The 17,605-nt window shown below is 44.6% G+C and overlaps 4 protein-coding genes across 6 annotated transcripts in view; 2 read left to right on the top strand and 2 right to left on the bottom strand.

The window, feature by feature from the left end:
• The first annotated feature begins 827 nt into the window (after positions 1-827).
• On the top strand, positions 828-2,157 carry LOC143369227 (beta-1,4-N-acetylgalactosaminyltransferase bre-4). Its single transcript, XM_076812897.1, has 2 exons — positions 828-1,668; positions 1,735-2,157. The coding sequence occupies exons 1-2, from the start codon at positions 874-876 to the stop codon at positions 1,927-1,929; spliced, it is 990 nt and encodes a 329-aa protein (XP_076669012.1). The 5' UTR covers positions 828-873; the 3' UTR covers positions 1,930-2,157.
• A 2,573-nt stretch (positions 2,158-4,730) lies between these two features.
• Positions 4,731-11,748, bottom strand: LOC143369224 (RNA-binding protein 5). Of its 2 annotated transcripts, none has more exons than XM_076812881.1 (8): positions 11,611-11,748; positions 10,252-10,852; positions 10,084-10,153; positions 8,958-9,031; positions 7,906-8,019; positions 7,078-7,825; positions 6,834-6,997; positions 4,731-6,036 (listed from the first exon to the last, which is right to left on the bottom strand). In XM_076812881.1, exons 2-8 carry the CDS (start codon positions 10,834-10,836, stop codon positions 5,011-5,013), a joined length of 2,781 nt encoding a protein of 926 aa, XP_076668996.1. In that variant the 5' UTR covers positions 10,837-10,852; positions 11,611-11,748; the 3' UTR covers positions 4,731-5,010. The 2 variants fall into 2 exon arrangements, with proteins under 2 accessions (XP_076668996.1, XP_076668995.1); XM_076812880.1 differs by having other exon boundaries at positions 11,514-11,723.
• Positions 11,749-12,238: 490 nt separating this feature from the next.
• The window catches only part of LOC143369226 (ELAV-like protein 2), a 56,584-nt gene continuing 51,217 nt past the window's right edge, over positions 12,239-17,605 (top strand). Inside the window, exons 1-2 of one of the 2 annotated variants that reach the window (XM_076812886.1) lie at positions 12,239-12,641; positions 12,814-12,921. The gene's annotated coding sequence lies outside the window, so the exon portion shown is untranslated. Of the gene's footprint in view, positions 12,642-12,813; positions 12,922-15,071; positions 15,208-17,605 lie in introns of those variants that run through there. The other variant, XM_076812889.1, reaches the window with a different exon arrangement.
• On the bottom strand, positions 15,577-17,374 carry LOC143368891 (uncharacterized). Its single transcript, XM_076812097.1, has 3 exons — positions 17,368-17,374; positions 16,317-16,515; positions 15,577-16,137 (listed from the first exon to the last, which is right to left on the bottom strand). Exons 1-3 carry the CDS (start codon positions 17,372-17,374, stop codon positions 15,840-15,842), a joined length of 504 nt encoding a protein of 167 aa, XP_076668212.1. The 3' UTR covers positions 15,577-15,839.

Genomic DNA, 17,605 nt, shown 5'->3' with positions numbered 1-17,605 from the left:
TTTTTAAATGTGTACCGTCTGCTAAATTGTAGAAATTTTTAAAAATGTGTACCGACTACTGAAGTTGTAGAGATTATAAACGAATCGCGACTGCTGTAATTGTAGAAATTGTTTAAATGTGTACCGTCAGCTAAATTGTAGAAATTTTTAAATGTGTACCGTCTGCTAAATTGTAGAAATTTTTAAATGTGTACCGACTGCTGATTTTATAGAAATTTTTTAAATGTGTACCTAGTTCTGAAATTGTAGAGATTGTAAACGAATCGCGACTGCGGTAATTGTAGTATTTGTTTTAAATGTATACGACTGCTGAAATTGTAGAAATTTTTTAAATGTGTACCGACTGCTGTGTTTGTAGAAATTTTTTTTATGTTTATGTATATTATTTTATATATCTATATATTTGTGGAAGAAAGGGAAGGAAGGATTTATTCGAACATTTCGAGTTACATTTATTTTTACATTGTATCAAAGTATTACAAGTTAAAGAAATTCTTGTATCTAATTACTTAGGAAATTTGACAATCGCAGCAATCGCATCGGCTCTGTTCTCACTAATTACCAGGACTCACTATGAGAAGGTTGCAGCGTTTCAAACGCATTGAAAACCGTTCCGGTTCACGTACTGCGGTTCATGCGCTGTTGGAAACGGACTATGCGCATAATGCGTGAATCGGAACACACCCTATATCTCCTCTTTGGTAAAAGCATGTGACGTCCATTCGCTTCGCGTTGTCGCCATTTGGCTGGCTTCGCGCTGGCGTCAGTTCACGCATACATTACCACCGCCCCTGTAGGTGTTTCCCCCTCCATCAGCGTTGCTGGATTCCACCGCTCCCTGGCCTAACCTAAGCCCCGTTAAACAAGGTTAGGATGAGGAGCATCGTTAATATTTTGAAAATGGTCATCGCGTTCTTCTATGACTACGCGCGTGGATTATCCTACGCTATCACCACGATCCTGGTTCTGGGTTACTGCCTACACCCAGCCAGATTCGCATCGCACTACACTTTCATAAAGACAGAGGATATCTACGATGAGATGGAAAGGTCCTACCCGGCGAGAGACAATTCTTGCTCTATCACGATCAACCCTAGGAGATCTCAACTGCTTTACCCCGAAGACCATCCTCGAGAAGACCCGGTGGCAATGGCACGGCGTTCAGGAATACTCCCCGGAGGGCAATGGAAGCCCCTCAATTGCCATCCCCTTTTCAACGTCGCCATCATATTACCGTACAGGAATCGACAGACGCAGCTTACCATCTTTATGAACTATATCCATCCTTTCCTTCAATCTCAGAATCTCGATTATAGGATATTTGTGATAGAACAGAGCCCGATGCGCGAGTTCAATCGTGCCAAGCTCTTCAACGTCGGATACGCAGAGGCGACCAAAGTGAATGACTTTCATTGTTTCATTTTTCAAGATATAGATTTGATACCTCAGAACCCTGACAATATTTACGCCTGCACGAAGATGCCCAGGCATATGAGTTCGAGCGTCAACACATTCCGGTATAATCTACCTTATACTGGCTTATTCGGAGGGGCGATCGCGTTAACGCGTAAACAGTTCGAGAGGGTCAATGGATTCTCCAATATCTTCTATGGCTGGGGCGGAGAGGATGACGACTTCTACAGTCGACTGCAGTCCAAAGGTTTCCAAGTACGTTGATTGTTAAGAAATGTATCGGAGAGTAATAGCGTGTCATAAGTGTTCGCTGAATTCCAGGTCACCCGTTTCGGGCCCGACATTGCGCAGTACTATATGCTACTTCACAAGAAGGAGTCGCCGAGCAGCGCAAGATTCGTGAATTTAGAGACCAGTGCTAAAAGGTATGACACCGACGGGATTAGTAACTTGGAATACAGAGTTTTGAATCATCAATTGAGGCCGTTGTATTCTTGGATTCTAGCAGATGTTTAGCAAGTAGAGTTTGTATGTTTTATTATCTTACCAGTAAGCATAGCTGTATAAAGTTGTTCGCTGCGACTCAACTTAATAATTAGCGAATCTAACTGTGAGATTACATAAAGATAAATTTTCTATACATTTTCTAGTAGATTGAAAAGGAGAGGTGAACGATTTCGTGCGAAACAGGGATATAGATTCTCAGTGTTTCTTTTGTATCGAATGATATAGACCAAACGTATTACTAAGGTCGAAGCCAGATATATTGATCGGTGAGTTTCGTGTGGGATATCCTCCCACCACACCGTTTGCCTGCCTCGATGCTCCTTTTCTCAACATTTTCTGACTCGCTCTCGTTCCATCTCGCTTTCGCCTTCGCAGAACAAGAGTGAGCCAGAAGTGATGGGGATAGTGCCAAGCTTCTGGTGTGTAGGTCAAACCGAGCTGTCAGCGTAGAAATACACACATCAGAATAGGTGTGCATTAGCTCCGAAAAAATTCAGCAGCTTTATTGGTCAGAACATTGATTCTTTCTCGATAGCTTGATCTCGTATTGGTCTACGAATAGCTTCGTAACGCACACAATTATTACGCTAAGAATAAATAACAACCAAACGGCTAGGTTCAGGCGAAGCCGAGTAGCGTTCCCGCTACTCCACCATACCCTGCGAGGGCCTCGCAACTCCAACTGACAAATCCACGATCGTCAGGTAGTGGTGGTGGTTCATTTCTCCTCGATCGCTGCTCGCGAAAACGAATTCACCGGCCAATATATCTGGCTTCGACCTTAGCATTATATGTTTACAAACTAACGGATTACCAGGGAATTAAGACTCACTTAAAATGCAAACCATTTTATTGATAGTTTGTTTGCTGATTATTGTACAATTAACTCGCATATTTGATAGTTTAAAGTTTTGCGTAGGTAGCGGAACGTACTTGCTCATTTGGTTCCTGTTTGAATTGAAGGGGATAGTCAGTTTGTTTAAGCAGGTGCAGGTTTTAATAGTACAAAACTTCTTTATATACAAACAGAGAATCGTAGTTTGTTCCTCTAGGAATATGCCTAAAAAAATCAAAGTAAATAAGCGTGTCAATTTTTTCGTAATATATCGACTTAGTTATTTATACTCGGTACTTTTTAGTATTCTATTTATAACGACCGAGAAGATAAATATATCACCGTACTCCTACCATTGTTTACTATTTCGAATTGCGGCGGCGGGCGAATAAATGTAATCGAAACGATCGATGCGTATATATCGAGCGGCTTCCGAGTTTGCGTGGCCGATCGTCACCGATCCGAGTACTTGTAATGTGATAAACGTATACCAAAATGCGACGAGAGTTTCGTAGCTTGTGTTGCGTGCGGTTCGAGAGAGAAGAGATTTGATCTCAGAGTACGGAAATCTCAAAGTTCAAATGTTTCGAATCATCGAAGAATACTTGAGCTATACGTGTGAGTACAAGTGTCTCAATATCAATTAGAGTACGTGTTAAGGATTTAAAATGAGAGAGAGAGAGAGAGAGAGAGAGAGAGAGAGAGAGAGAGAGAGAGAGAGAGAGAGAGAGAGAGAGAGACATAGAGAGACATAGCAGGGAAGCTGTTCTAAAATCGTATTACATAATTTTCGACTTCGTAAGTGTTACATATTTATTTACGTGCATTTAATAATATAGGTATAATTCCCAAGTTCATCGTGATTGCATGATCTTTAAACTTTCCTTTGAAAATTTAACAGAGCGAACGAGTTCGCGCCAGTTGAGCTGCAAGTTCGAAGAAACAGAACAAAATGGCCGAACACTTTTGATTTCTCAAACGAAAAGAAAAAAGAGAACACACACGAGTGTATTGCAAGCAATAATGCCGCGTGTATTTTTATCACCATCACATCTCTTTAACCTATCACTTCTTACATGGGTTTTGTATGTGTAATTAAAAAAATAACGATAAGGTGTACGAATGACTTGTAGCGATGTGCATGTATTGCGAAGAATGCGCGATCTCGAAACAATAAAAAGAAAACACGACGTAAATCAATTATAAATGAAAAGATCGACGTATATATGTACGAGTATAAATATAATTATCTCCCTCTCCCTCTCTCTCTCTCTCTCTCTCTCTCTCTCTCTCTCTCTCTCTCTCTCTCTCTCTCTCTATATATATATATATATATAAATATATACACACACATATATACACACACACACGTGTGAAATCTGACATAATTACATTATAAAGGAATTACGAAATTTAATGCAGATTGTTACAGTTTAATAAATGTATGAGCCGCCAGTGTCCAGTTTAGTCGCGCCAGGTCATAAAAAGGACCGGAATAGCTTGATTTTTAACGAATAAGCATCATGAAATCGAGACGAAACCGTGCAAAGCAAAAGTTACGCGATACACATTAGCAACTGGGTCTTCAAACTCTTCGTTAACGATAATATTTCATAATGCTTCGCTGCATTTCATATCCCCAATATATGAAAAGTACTCTGTATTGTGCAGAAATCATTAGACGAGAATTGCTTAAAATGCTGATCTTCTCAACTATTTCGATACTGGTATTCGCATGTCGTACATTCTTGAGTAGAGCACCCTATGCTCGACAAATATTAAAAGGGACATTAAGGCATATACTTTTCCTTCGACGAACAAAGCGCATAGTGTTTAAAGTATATCGCCGTCTGTAAAGATTGAAAGTACTATGGGGGGATAGTAGTTTTAAAATAATAGTAACGATACGGATATTATCAGTAAAACGTACAAAATTTAATGGAAAAAAAGTGAAAAAAAAAAAGACAACGGCATGTCCAAATACGAACATCACTACTTTATTATTTCCTAACAATCTTATAGAGAATAGGAAGAGAAACGTATTATCGTGAGTACGTACAGGGAAAATATAAAAAGAAATTGTAATGTATATATCTCAAGAATGGATCATCACCGCACAATTACCAGTACACAGTCAGCATACTATTCGAATAATACGCATACATACCTATTCGTCTATGGAAAATCGAGTACAAGTACTTGTTTTGTGTGTGTCTGTGTGTGTGTAAAACCCAGTTTTCCAACCGATACTTGTATTAAGTGTCGGACAGTTCCTGATAACGTGCGTACATCATCTTCTTCACGCAGTCTTTGTACGTGTCCCCCGGTAGCGCACTATAAGACGACGATTTCGCTCCCAAACCGGCCGTAGGAACTCTCCTCTCCGCCTCGATGATGCTCGTCCTGCCTTGGTTAGACTTTCCAAGGCCCATCCCTTCACTCCACCCCATTTTTTGTAACAGTTTATTGCCAACATTGTCCGAGCCGATACCAGCCCTGGTGGGTTCTTCGTAGGACACAGAGATCTCCTCGACCCTGGTCTTCAAGTACTTCTCTTTCAGTTTGTTCGGCTGCGGAGGTTCCGGCTCCCCATACTTGGCCCTTCTCTCCTTGGCCCGATCGCGGTACTTGTTGTTCCTCTGTTGCGGATCGTTCGGGTCCAAACCGCGCACTTGATACCAATTCTCCAAATTCTGCTTGTGAAGATCGGACAGCTGCTGATGTCGGAGCAGCGCTTCTTTGCTCGGGAATTGCCGTTTACACAGCAGGCACGCTAATTTCGCCCAATCGGTGTGCTGCCTCTCCTCCTGTTGCACGTCTTCTATCTCCTCCTCCGTGTCGCTACCGCCACCGTAGGCGGCAACCAAGCCGTTATTTCCACTCTGGTCCTCCTCCTCATGATAAGAGTTCGCTAAGGACTTCTTCTCTAATATGGCGTATCCCGCGTCCGCGGCACCGCTGCCGACGCCCTGATTCCCATCACCGCCAGCGAACTCCGAGTTCCAGTTGCTCTTTGCGTTCTCCTTCTTTTGATTCAACGTCTTCGCCCAGCGTTCCATGTCCTTCGCTATCTTCTTCGCCACTTTCACTTTGTCCTGCTTGCTGTCCTTCTTTTTACTCTCGTCCTCCTTCGAACCGTCTTGCGCCGCAGCGGTGATCGACGAAGTTGCTGCTTGATTGGTGACGACTGTGTTCGTCAAGTCTGTGCTACTAGTTGTGGCGGCCGTGATCGTTGTCCCACTGGTCGTTGATCCTGACGCTGGTGTGACGGTTGTCGCAGTCTGCACAAAGGAAGCGATCGTTAGGTACTTACTTCAACTATCGTGAAACAACCAGAAACCATAACTGTTATAACCTAAATTTTAAGTCATGACATAAGAGTTAATATCTTTCTTTAAATGATTTTGGTTATGAATAATCATTATTTTCAACAAAAATATTTTTTGGGACATTGATAGTGAAGAAAATAACTTTTCGATACCCTAAATTAACTTTTTCTTACTGACTTAAAATTGTAATATAAACACTGCCTTTGCAAGTATGTGCTTCTTCTATTTTTTAGTCTGTAATTGGACAAACTAAAAAGCAACGTTTTAAGTAGTACTGATATCGTTACTTAGCACTTTTATGCGTCTCGTTAGTCAAAATTTATAATTGAAGTTCAAAAGCATGGTCGGGGGCGATTGTAACATCGACAATCGGGGTCGGTTGTACTGCAATAGAACCGATGTGGTGAGAAGGGGTGAAATGTATTTTCATGGAGTCCTTTATATCTCTTAGGCCCTAAGCGAAGCGCGGGTTCCGGCAATAGATATTGGTTACATCGTAACCAAAAGAAATTCTGGTCACCGATAATGGTTATTCGTAACCAAAACAGGTAAATCTTAATATTTTTTAATCACTTCATTTTTTTGAAAAATTTCTGTAGAATTTAATGACGATTGCCTTCCATTTGAATAAAAATTAACTTTTTTTTAACGATTTTTTTCGAAAATATTTGAATAATTGTTATTTTGGATCTCTGGAAGCAACACTTCTGTACATAATCGAGCGTAAGATGTGTATCGCTGTTACTCACCTTTGCTGGTTGATATGAAAACGATTCAGCGTCCCAATAAAGGAACTGTTGTGTGTGACTATTATAATAATATTGCGAATTGGGATCGTAGTACAATCCTGTGCTTGGATCATAGTAGTAGCCCGACGACTCATCGTAGTGATAGGTACTAACGTCTGGCACGGCTGTAACACACACCAGGTTACGGTCAGAGATTGTCATAGAAAAATTAGATAACACGCGGCTCTCCACAAGTCGAACTTACAGTACACTTTACCATCACTGGAGTGTGCAGGCACTCTTCCACTAGCTAGCGAGGTGCTAGTCGGCGCCGTAGGTGTTGGCCTGTTTTTCATATCGTCCGCGTCCCCTAGTTTCCTCGATGCCTGCAACTGCTGTATGGCAGACTGTGCCACGGCCGCCGCCGCGTTCACCCTGTCAGTCTGATTCAGCGATGGCAAAGTAATGGCTGATCCTTGCATTATTTGGTTCTGATAATATTGCGTGTAATACTGAAGATAGTGAGCTTTCTGGGCAGGCGTCTTAGCGTATAAGTTGGCACTATACTCCGCCAATTGAGCAACGTCGTCTAGCGTGTATCTCTGCGGTTGGCTGTCGTTCGCCTTCCACGTGTTGGTGTTGTTTATCTGGTGGAGCTTGCAATACGTGATCTCCACCTTTCGCCCGTCCACCACCAGGCCCTGCTTCGTCAGGGCCGTATGCAAATACATGGCGTCCACCACGTTGCCCATCTCTAAGTAGCACACACCCCTCGACGTGTTTGTAAGGGTGTCACGGCCGATGCGAATGCTGCGTATCGGCATCGATGAAAGGTTCTTCATCGCTTGCAACACCGAATCTTCGGTCGTCAATACGTCCAATCCCCGAAGTAGAACAGTGTTCGTAGGATGAGGACTGATTTCATCGCTACCTTCTCCACCTTCTTCGCTCTCCGCTCTGGACGCCGAACATTTAAAGCATGTTTCGCGCCTCTTGAAATTGTGTGCCCCGCACTGTAAACAAGGAAAGGAACAGATTGAGGGGACAGTTGCGTTTGAATGAGGAAATGTTGGATTGTTATAAACAGTCGTACCTTAACGCAATGCCAATCCTGCGTGTTCTTTGCTGGTGGCTTATCTACATGACAATCTTTCGGTATACTGTACTGCATCAAGGCGCGGTATTGGTCCTGTAGCATCAGTACTCCCTGAAACAGAGAATTTCAGTGTTATCCCGTCCAGCATCCTCCCAAAGCCTCTTGTTTATCCCGTAAACTTCCTTCTTGGTTGACGAAATTATATAGTTTCTCTACTTCATAGCTTTCCGTCTCGAACGAACAGTAAAGTAAAATGTCGTGGGCTTATAAATGTGGGCCATTCCACACGGCTTGCGGACCGACTATACATTTATGTGCATGCGCGGTAACATTTTTCTTTTTTGCTCGATTGAAGAAAATTGAGAACTCGTGGAAGACAAGCAAACGTACGTATGATCGCTTGCATTATACAAAATTTACACGTGAAATAGAAAAGAAATGTCGTGCACATAAGTTGCCATTCTTTCAAGTATGCTCCGTCAATGTTGGTCTATTTCATCGAGAACCAAAGTTAAATGATAGAAGCAGATTTGAAATGATATAATAAAAGGTAAATAAATTTAAAACAAAAAAGAAAAAAAAAACGAGAAAGCAATTTGTCTTGTAAGAATATAGCAAAAAGTGTGACTGGTACGAAAGTAAACCATCATCATGCCGAATATATGTATTACGTATATGCATTGTACGCAAAAAGATAAGACGATTGGAATGACCCTCCTCCGATCTTCATTGTTAGTCCACAAACTTTTATGATAGATAGAAGAGGATAGGTAATAAAAGCACGCGGCGCGGCCTCTGAATGTAATGAACTTTAAAATCCAATAAGACGGAATAATTGCGAGCGAGTTAAGAAAAGTCTGCAAAGTATGTGGGGGGGACTCCTAGAGATAAATAATTAGGTACGGTAGATTGAAGTAGCCTTTGATTAGGTGCACAGCCATGGCCATGGGGAAGGCCAGGGGGCTGCGTTACCGTGCCTTGCCGCCACGGGGCGTCGGTGGCACGCGCACAACGCATCGGTTGGGTATCTGGACTGAACTTCTTTCTACCTGTTTCATCTCCATCCACCGTGCGGCCTCCTGAGTCGCGTTAAACTCGACGAATGCAAAACCTCGCGAAGCACCTATACAGAGCAAATACACACATATCCAAAGTTAATCCACGTTTTGCCTGGGTGTCTCTACTCTGAGAGGGCAGGCAATCACAGCACCAACCATTGACAGACTGTGTTTCGAACGAAGTATTTCTCTTCGCTTCGTCGCTTGCTTTCATTTCCATTTGCCTAAAGCTCAGCAGAACGAATTCTACATGGACGAGAGACGGACTTTCTATGCGTGCTTTTCTCTCTCTCTCTCTCTCTCTCCCTCTCTCTCCCTCTCTCTCTCTTTCTTTCTTTTACGCGATTCTTTCTGTTTTTTTTTTTTATTTTAGTCCCAGTCCTACCGATAATCTCTTAGCCTCCGTTTTGTGTTTGATTAGAATAAGGTAGAACGAAGTAGCGGTAGTAGAGATCGTACAAACAGAATTACCCTCCCAAGAATTTGCGTATGCTAGGTACATGTTCTCCCATTTGTACGAGTGATATAAAAGTGGTTATCCGTATTAGAATGACACAGCCAGTGTGTTTGTCAAAGAGGGTTTCATATATACAACATACAATGGAATACAGTGATTCGTTACGGAGATATGAGATGTTAAAGGATTTTGAGTTTATAGAAGATAATTTATTCCAGCCTTGCGCGACGATTAATGATGATCTGATTTCCCCCGATATACTCTTCCTGCATTTATTACAGACTTACCTTGTCGCAAGAGCAGAAAATGAATGAATGATTCGTATTCGATCGATAGCACTTGTGTTCATTGTATACCGCTTTGTCAATTATGGGATATGCATGATTGGTACCGACGTAATACTAATAACGGAGATTTTTACCCAGCGCAAAAATTCTTTGAAATCTTCTTCGATTATTTACAGTTTCGAATGAAATTGCGATCCGCGCATGTTCGTCGTTGCTAGAGATTTCAAACAATTTTCTTTCAATGACCACTAAAAAACATAACAACTTAAGACTAAACAGATCTAATGCAACCTGCTGAGATGAAAAGCGGATCACTAGTTTACACATTAGGTCGAGGGGAGGCTTTTTAAGTAGCAGACATGGCGATAATTACCTGTATCCTTTTTACGAATCAGCCTGATGTCCTTGGGCATGAGACCACAGTTGAGGATGTCTTGCCGCACCTGTGATACACACATCATAATGATAACAGTGATGCACGCGTGCAAACCCTGGCTCGCGGAATGGCTGATTATGTCAGCCCGCTAAGTTGACAACCTACGTCATTTTCTGTAATGTGCTGAGCAAGCCCGCGAATCATTATGGTGTTGTTCGGGGATTGAGATTTGTAGTGGATACCTTCCATGGACGAACCGTAGGAACGCCCATGGTCGTGCTCAAAGTCCATACTCTCTCGGCTATGATCGTCGTCGCGATCCCGATCTCTGTCCTCTCGTTTCCCCCTGCGATCCCTATCCCTGTCTCTATCCCTGTCTCTCCTAGAGCGATCTCTGTCTCTGTCTCGGTCGCGATCCCGATCTCTGTCTCTCTCTACGGAGTCTCTCTCTCTTTGCCTTCCATAGCGATCCTCTCTGTCTCTGTAGCTACGATCTCTGTCGTCTCTGCTACGATCCCTCCTGTCTCTGGAGCGATCCCTTTCGCGGTCTCTGTCTCTCCCACGATGATTTCTGTATTCCGGGCTACGATGGTCCCTGTCGCGATGCTCGTTATCGCGGTGCTCCGCGTAATCTGGCGACCTGCTGCTCCCATAATCGTTGCGATAGTCGTAGTCCGAATTGTGACCTCTCCTTTCGGGCCCGTAACCCGGCTCCCAGGGGTCGATATTGTTACTGTACATGTTTTCCATTCATCTAAGTAACAGTCTAGAACAGTCAAAATTATTTCTCTTACATTAAACCCTCCAATTTAATTAACATCCTCCTCGAGGTGCAATTTAGGAAATTCGCGCCTGCAGATTACATTTAAAGCGATAGGCAGTAAGCATTTAAAATTCAATTGAAGCAGCAAGAGAAGCCCTTTATTAAATTAATACCCTCTTACTTTACGCCGACCCTACATAATACAGAATATAAAGTAACGATCGCGATATCCCGTAAAATACAACGCAGCGGTGACAATAAATCAATAATAACTCATTTAAAAAACCACCTATACACAATGGTACCCGTACCAAGCGCGATTTATCCACTGCATTTGGGCGGTCGGACATTACGACAGTTACTTTAACACATAAAGCAAGCCGAATTTATCGCTATCGCAAAAACTGCATTATTCTCGGCGAGCAATCAAAGGCAACGTCATGCGTTTCGTTCTGTAACGCAAGTCCGCGGTCGGAGAGCGTAATGGCAGAGAGAGACCGACGATCAATCGATATTATTAACCCGGTAAAAACCAAACGTGCAAATGTTGAGGGAAACAGCGGCTGAACGGAATGGTAGCGAAACGAATAATGATGGAACAGAAAATCTTGATCCGTCGGGGTGAAGGAAGAAACATCGTGGCGTTGCAATTAACGATCATTACCCGATGTGGCCCGCAGCTTTTCTCCCGATGCGGCCAATTTTCAAGGAAACAGTTCTTGTTCGCGCGACGGGTCCGTCCGCGTCAAGATTCCACTTACTTTGCTCGTTCTACTGGTGCCGTTGCACAAGAAATAGAGTGATGCGCACAATGGCGTGGCTGCACCTCTCGTTCCTCTCCACGTTCCTCCTGTACAATATGGCGGCGTCTGTGCGGGAACTGCGGGACGGGCTCATTACGTATCCGTGAACCGTATGTCCTATCTAGAAATATCTCCCAGATGGCGCTCCGCGGGTTTCGCGATTGTCGTTACAATTCTGAATTCAAAAAGCAAAAGGACGTGAGGTGGAATTTCTCTTGCAATTAGTTTCGGTAAGATAAGTTTCTTTGTACAAATCCATTCATGGACATATAAATTCTACGGACTTGGTACTGTGTACGCGTAGTTGTTACGCGGCAACTTTTCTTTCCCGCACGAATTCATTCTGGACGTTGCACTTATTGACATAGGAAACGTGATTCAAAGAGAAATAGAACGACATGGTTCGTGTACATGTGTTTAAGTAGGTAATTTCGTAGATATAAATGAATAACTGAAAGTGTCAGTTTCACGAAGTACGTTTTTAGGAGAAAGAACGCATGGTGGCAGCACCATACCACTTTGTTCTCCCGCGTCGCGACGTTAGAATTGAAACTGGTGCGTGAGATGGAGGTGGATGGTTAGATGAACTTACCATTTCCTTCGTTTCACAAATTCCACTGTCGTTACTTGCTGTGAGCACAGATTTCATAAAAAGTGTCTTAAAGTTAACGAAAGAATGTCTGTCTTCACTTTGCCTTCGTCACCTTCTTTCGCTTTCGGACCAGTTTAAAATATCTAGTCCAATCCAGTCGTTTCCTCCGTTCACTGTCGTAACGTGACGCGACATGTTACTTAGAGATTAGTTTTTGCGTATACATACGTACCGCGACAGATTCGAGAAAGTACTTGTATTGTTTTCGTTCGTGGAAAAGTATCGAAGGTACCGAACGGCCTCTTAGAACAATATTGCCAACCATGTGCCACTGTATGGGGACCCGGCTGCCTCTCGAAACTTTCGACGGTCATTTTTATCGAGCAGACGCGAAGTAGTACGTGAAAGAGACACTTTTCTCAGCCCATTCTGTATTCGAAACGTTTCAATGAACATTCGTGCCACGGCACGAAGTGTAAACAGATCTACATTGTATAACCTCAAAGTTTATGCTAAGGACATCGATAAACAGTGCGTCAGTGTGATACGTAAACAACTTATTATTGAAGACAATAGAAGAGCCTATGAAAAGGTGTTGCGTATCATCGACTAGGTCTTCCACTGCAAAACAGTCGACGATTTTCATCGCAAGGAAATGCATCACGTGGCTGCATTCGGTGAGTGCGAAACAAACATAATACGTAGCACCTGCGTGCCAAGTTTCGGTGGTTTATATTTCGATTAACTAGGCTATACTCTATTACTTATACAGCTATATATTATTATATTGAATACTAAATCGGATCTGTGTTATTGTGGCGATACTGACGCGTCTCTACAACGGAAGATAAAGCTCCAGTTCTAAACTACATGTAATTAGTTGGAATCTCGATTATCAGATAGGAAGAAAAGGATTGATTCCTAAGAGCCAGGCGATCGATTTGTACGAAATGTATAAATGAATATTAAGCGCATTAATTTATCGATCGCCCACGAAATACGCGGTAGATAGGTTATTTCTTTGGCGGCGGTTGTTCGTAGAATTGATTTTAATTGGCGAGTAAAAGTTGTGGAATGAAAAGCTGCAATCTCTGACAAAGTTTCTGCTGCATAACAAGTGTCCGTGGTAGGGGTTAAGCCCGGTTAGCCGGGGTCGGTCTCCGCCCACGTCGTACCCAGATCGCGAAAGTTCGCGAGAACTCGGGTTCGCTCGGGCTCGTAGGTGGTTGCTGCACGGGATGTCTGGGTGCGCGCATCAGCGCCGGATAAAGGGTATACATATGTATACCTCGACCCTTTCTGCATCCCATAAATTTAGCCCTCGTCTCTGGAGCTGACGCGCCCCCGACTGGCGTCCAAATTTCTATAGCGCTGCGCAACACTGGCTGGAAAATTTGAACGCTATATTAGCTAGTTATCGAGCAGGTCCGCGGTCATCAATCGCGACAAATATTTGACTTTGCCCCGTGGATGGTAATACTTGGGGAAGGACATTACAGCGGTCTGGATGGCTGAATTGCCGGAGCGCTCTGGGACCCTGCGAGGGTGGATTTGTTTCCTCGGAGTGAGAACGCATGCAGAGTATGAGAAAGTGGCGCGCAACGGGGTATGTGTGTACTTGTTGAGCTATCAATCGGGGACGCGATAAGGTTCATGTTCGCGATAGATCAGAGGGCATGGGTTTCGCCCGTACCACCGTTCTGCAACGGTTCCTGCGAACAGCGTGTGTTGGTGGCTCGTTGCAAGCCGTGCATGTACAGGTCCAAGGGTTGAGGTTGGATCGAGCTCGAGGAAGAAGTGGAGAGGAGAAAAAAATAGCAGAGGGAAAGGCGAAGGGACGGGAGTGGGTCTGGGTTGCAATGGGAGACGGGGGATGCAAGAGTAAGAGAAGTGAGCCGCGTAACTTGGAGGCGCTGGAGGGAAAAAGACGGATATACATGATCGAGGGGGTTGAAGTAGCTGGGGAAGCGAAAGCGAAACTCGATGGAGGGGGGTACAAAGAGTACGAAGAGAAGGAGAGACTCGGACTGCCAAGGGTTGGAATAAAATAAAAGGGTTGAAGAAAGAGAGGGATGATCGAAAGAGAATCGAAATTTAAAGAGAAGGATCGAGGTGGAGAAAGGAGACACAGAAGCGAACCCCCCTGCGAATAGGGTTGGAAAGGCGGCGCGAGAGGGATGCGCTGAATAGGGGGAAAGGAAAGCAGGGGGCTCGCGCGCAACCGGTACGACGCAGACAGCTCGTCTATATACTTGGTTCAACGACCACCGCCCTAGTCTCGTCCAACCCCGAAGTGCCGGGGGTGACTAGGTGGCCGCGCGATCCGCTAGTCGGGCCTCGAGCACGAGGAGGGGCGAAAGGGGTCGCCGACGGGGGTGGAGGGTGAGCCCCGAGGTGGCGTGGAGCGGAACGGGCCACCACGGGCCAGTTCCGTCTCGAGTCCAGGAGTAGAAGAGCTACTGGCCGCTTGTCTGCTCCCTTCTTTCGCTATAGTTTCATTTCTTTCCGTTTTAGTTCATTCTTCAGTTCCGATTGATTGACACATCGTATACACACGCATACAACTACACCGACACCCAAACACACACATGCATAAGTAATATATATCAACAACGCGCGCGCGCGACCACGTCACCGAATATCGCGGGTTGTTCTGTCTCGTACACGCGCGACGGCGTGTAGGCCTGGATCCGGCTCGACTCCAACGCGTCTACAGGCCGCGCACACGTATACAACACACGTGCAACACGCACGGCGACAGGGATAATCGGTGGCACGTTGCTCCGCTCACCCCGTCCGCGCGCCGTCGGACGCACAGCGTGTCTCTAGGTCTGTACCTGGCCAGGTGTACCGGGCGTGACCGTGCGTAGTACCTGCGTGCTCCGTCTGTCTGTCCATCCGATGCGCGTGCCACGAGCCCGCGGCTCCATTCAGTATTAGGAAACGTTATTGTCGCAATTCAGGTACGTGGACATATGTTGTACTGGGCTAGAGCCAAAGCTAATCCCCCCTGGACGATTTCTCATCTAACCCCTCGGACGAGATAGCCGTCGGTCTCTAAGCTTGCAAATTCGAGTTCGGCTTGGAATTATGGAACTCAGTGGACGACGTACTTACATAAATTTTTAGATGCAGAGGAGTTAATGTTTTGCCACTGCTTCGGCAGCAAGTTTCCCGTTTAAGAAAGCAAAACGAACCACCACATGGACAGGGTGCCCAGTTCTCGTTCGAGGGGTCTTTTTGGCGTTGTCGAAGATTATGCATGTCACTCTTTATATGTGTTTATTTGGCCAATTAACAGATGCAGGATAATCGTGGAGGAAGTGTGAATATGTTTGTAGAAATTGTTTTCAGCCATCTGTGTAATGAGTAATATGCACGGGGTCGCGTAATTACCCTATAAATCAACCCTTTGCAAATCGATGTGGCGTTTAAATCACGGCTCTCGTACGATCCATCGAATTTATGCACTCGCGCGTTGGAGAGAAACTCCTCTGCGCAATCGCGTACTCAGCAATTCAGATGGAATCTCGCAAAGAATTTCGCAGTCTTCACTTATCGATGGGGCGATCGTGTTCGACGGAGAGGGATCGCGCTATCTCTTGGCGGTTCTGCGTGCGACCTTTGCCCTGTTCTTGCTGGTAGCCAGCTCCAAACCGCCCCTTGTCAGCTGATTGAAATCGATAATGGTGAGCCGCGGCTCGGCGGGTCGTCTGGTCAGAGCACAGGCCCTGTCGAGCGGCGCCCCGGGGCTCCGGAACCTGTAGCTCCGGTTCCTGCACCCGCCGACGCCCGTTCCACTTCCACTTCCGGTCCCGAGCTGGCTCATCCGCGTGCCGCTCATCGATCGACAACCACCGCTCGCTGGCCGCTCCGTCTCCTCTTGGAAGTACCTGGCGATCGAACCCACCGACTCAGAATCAACTCCTCGCCCTCTTCGGAGCAGTAGGAATGATTATTCGAAGGACGAGGAGCTACTGGGATTAGCAGGACCTGAATCGGGACGGATTTAAGGTGTAAATGGAGGCTGGAGTTATTCGGAATTCATATGGAATATAATGCTGTTAATTACTCCTGAATACTCGCGAGGTGTACGGGAGCAGGTGTCCTAGTAGAGGCCCTCTGCCTGGGTTCCCTGAGCACGCGGTATCTCGGTCGAGATTGTCGCGATCGTTTGGTGGAGGGTTGATCAGGCAGACCCGCGGGGATGAGACCCATCAGCTTGTAATACTCGAGGAAGACACGGGCCAGATTGCGTCCTAGTCTATAATCTGTGATTTAATTGGATGGTCAAGATCGCCGAGGCAGTCTTGGAGGCCCACCCAATCGCGTGAGATCTCTGCCAGTCGAGTAGGCTCGATTGAAATCCAATCCTATTCCTTTGTTACTTATATCTAGGTAAAGACGGACCTCCGGTTATATCGCTTGAATTATTCAATGGTCATTTGCTTAACCGTTTGTGAAAAGCGTAGAGACAGTTACTTTAGAGTATGCTTAGGCATGGCTTGTCATTTCAGCGATTAATTAGGTCTATCATCAGCAGAGGATCTATAGATAACAAGACTGTCGCGAGCTAAAGTTAGAACCGCGTCCGTCGACTTAGCATACCGAGACCACTAGACTCCGTTTATTATCTATGAATCTTTCGCGGTGGTAGTGGAATGGTTGGTTGTACGTAGGACGGAAGGACTGAAAGGAGGGAAGGTTGCGTTTTGTGCTGGGCCTGCTAGTGGACTCGGTAAGCCTTAGAGGCCTTGTTTAGATTAGTTAAGGTTACTTGACTTCAAGTTTCAAGCGAAGTGGAGAGTCTTTCAACTTTCACTTGCCTTAAGATACAGCTTGAACAGTGTGAACGTATCTGCAAGTGTGAATTTCAAGTCACTTGAAGTAAGCTGACTGCCTAATGTTTTTGAAAAGTCAGGTTACGATTATAAAACAATCACTAAGAATAGGGGGAGTAATGGTATTTTATGAAGTAACGAAGCAGACTCCACCTCCCCCTTTGACGCCATTTTAGATATCTACTTGCTTCGTGTAATCTTAAAAGTAACTTGAACGCAAGTAAATAACAGAGGTTAATTGAAATCAAGTACCTAACTAGACTAATGTGAGCGAGGCTTTACCTAGCATGTGCAATCTCTAGTTTCTCAATGACGGATGTAGAATTTTGTGTCTGCAACGAATCACACGGTGAAGTTACGAGCCACCAGGATATGCGGATCGCTGGAAAACAGTCACAACATCACTAGGATTTGTGTATACCAAGGAAAAACTGATTAATACCATGGGCGAAATCATAGCACGCTTGAACTTGAACAATTTTGGAGTTAAGAAAAGAAAATTTATCAATTTAAAAAATTG

This window comes from Andrena cerasifolii, chromosome 5 (genome assembly GCF_050908995.1).
Source record: "Andrena cerasifolii isolate SP2316 chromosome 5, iyAndCera1_principal, whole genome shotgun sequence".
NCBI lineage: Eukaryota > Metazoa > Arthropoda > Insecta > Hymenoptera > Andrenidae > Andrena > Andrena cerasifolii.
Note: the sequence above shows the minus strand (reverse complement) of the source record. Positions and strands in the feature narration are given on the sequence as shown.

Bases quoted from the DNA above. Each gene is read 5' to 3' on its own strand.
- LOC143369227 (XM_076812897.1), top strand. From the start codon at position 874: ATGAGGAGCATCGTTAATATTTTGAAAATGGTCATCGCGTTCTTCTAT. The intron at 1,669-1,734 runs GTACGTTGATTG...GCTGAATTCCAG, and splicing joins TGCAGTCCAAAGGTTTCCAA to GTCACCCGTTTCGGGCCCGA.
- LOC143369224 (XM_076812881.1), bottom strand. From the start codon at position 10,836: ATGGAAAACATGTACAGTAACAATATCGACCCCTGGGAGCCGGGTTAC. The intron at 9,032-10,083 runs GTAATTATCGCC...TGCTCTGTATAG, and splicing joins GATTCGTAAAAAGGATACAG to GTGCTTCGCGAGGTTTTGCA. The intron at 8,020-8,957 runs GTAGAAAGAAGT...TCTCTGTTTCAG, and splicing joins GGTGGATGGAGATGAAACAG to GGAGTACTGATGCTACAGGA.
- LOC143368891 (XM_076812097.1), bottom strand. The intron at 16,138-16,316 runs GTAATTAACAGC...TTCGATCGCCAG, and splicing joins CACCTCGCGAGTATTCAGGA to GTACTTCCAAGAGGAGACGG.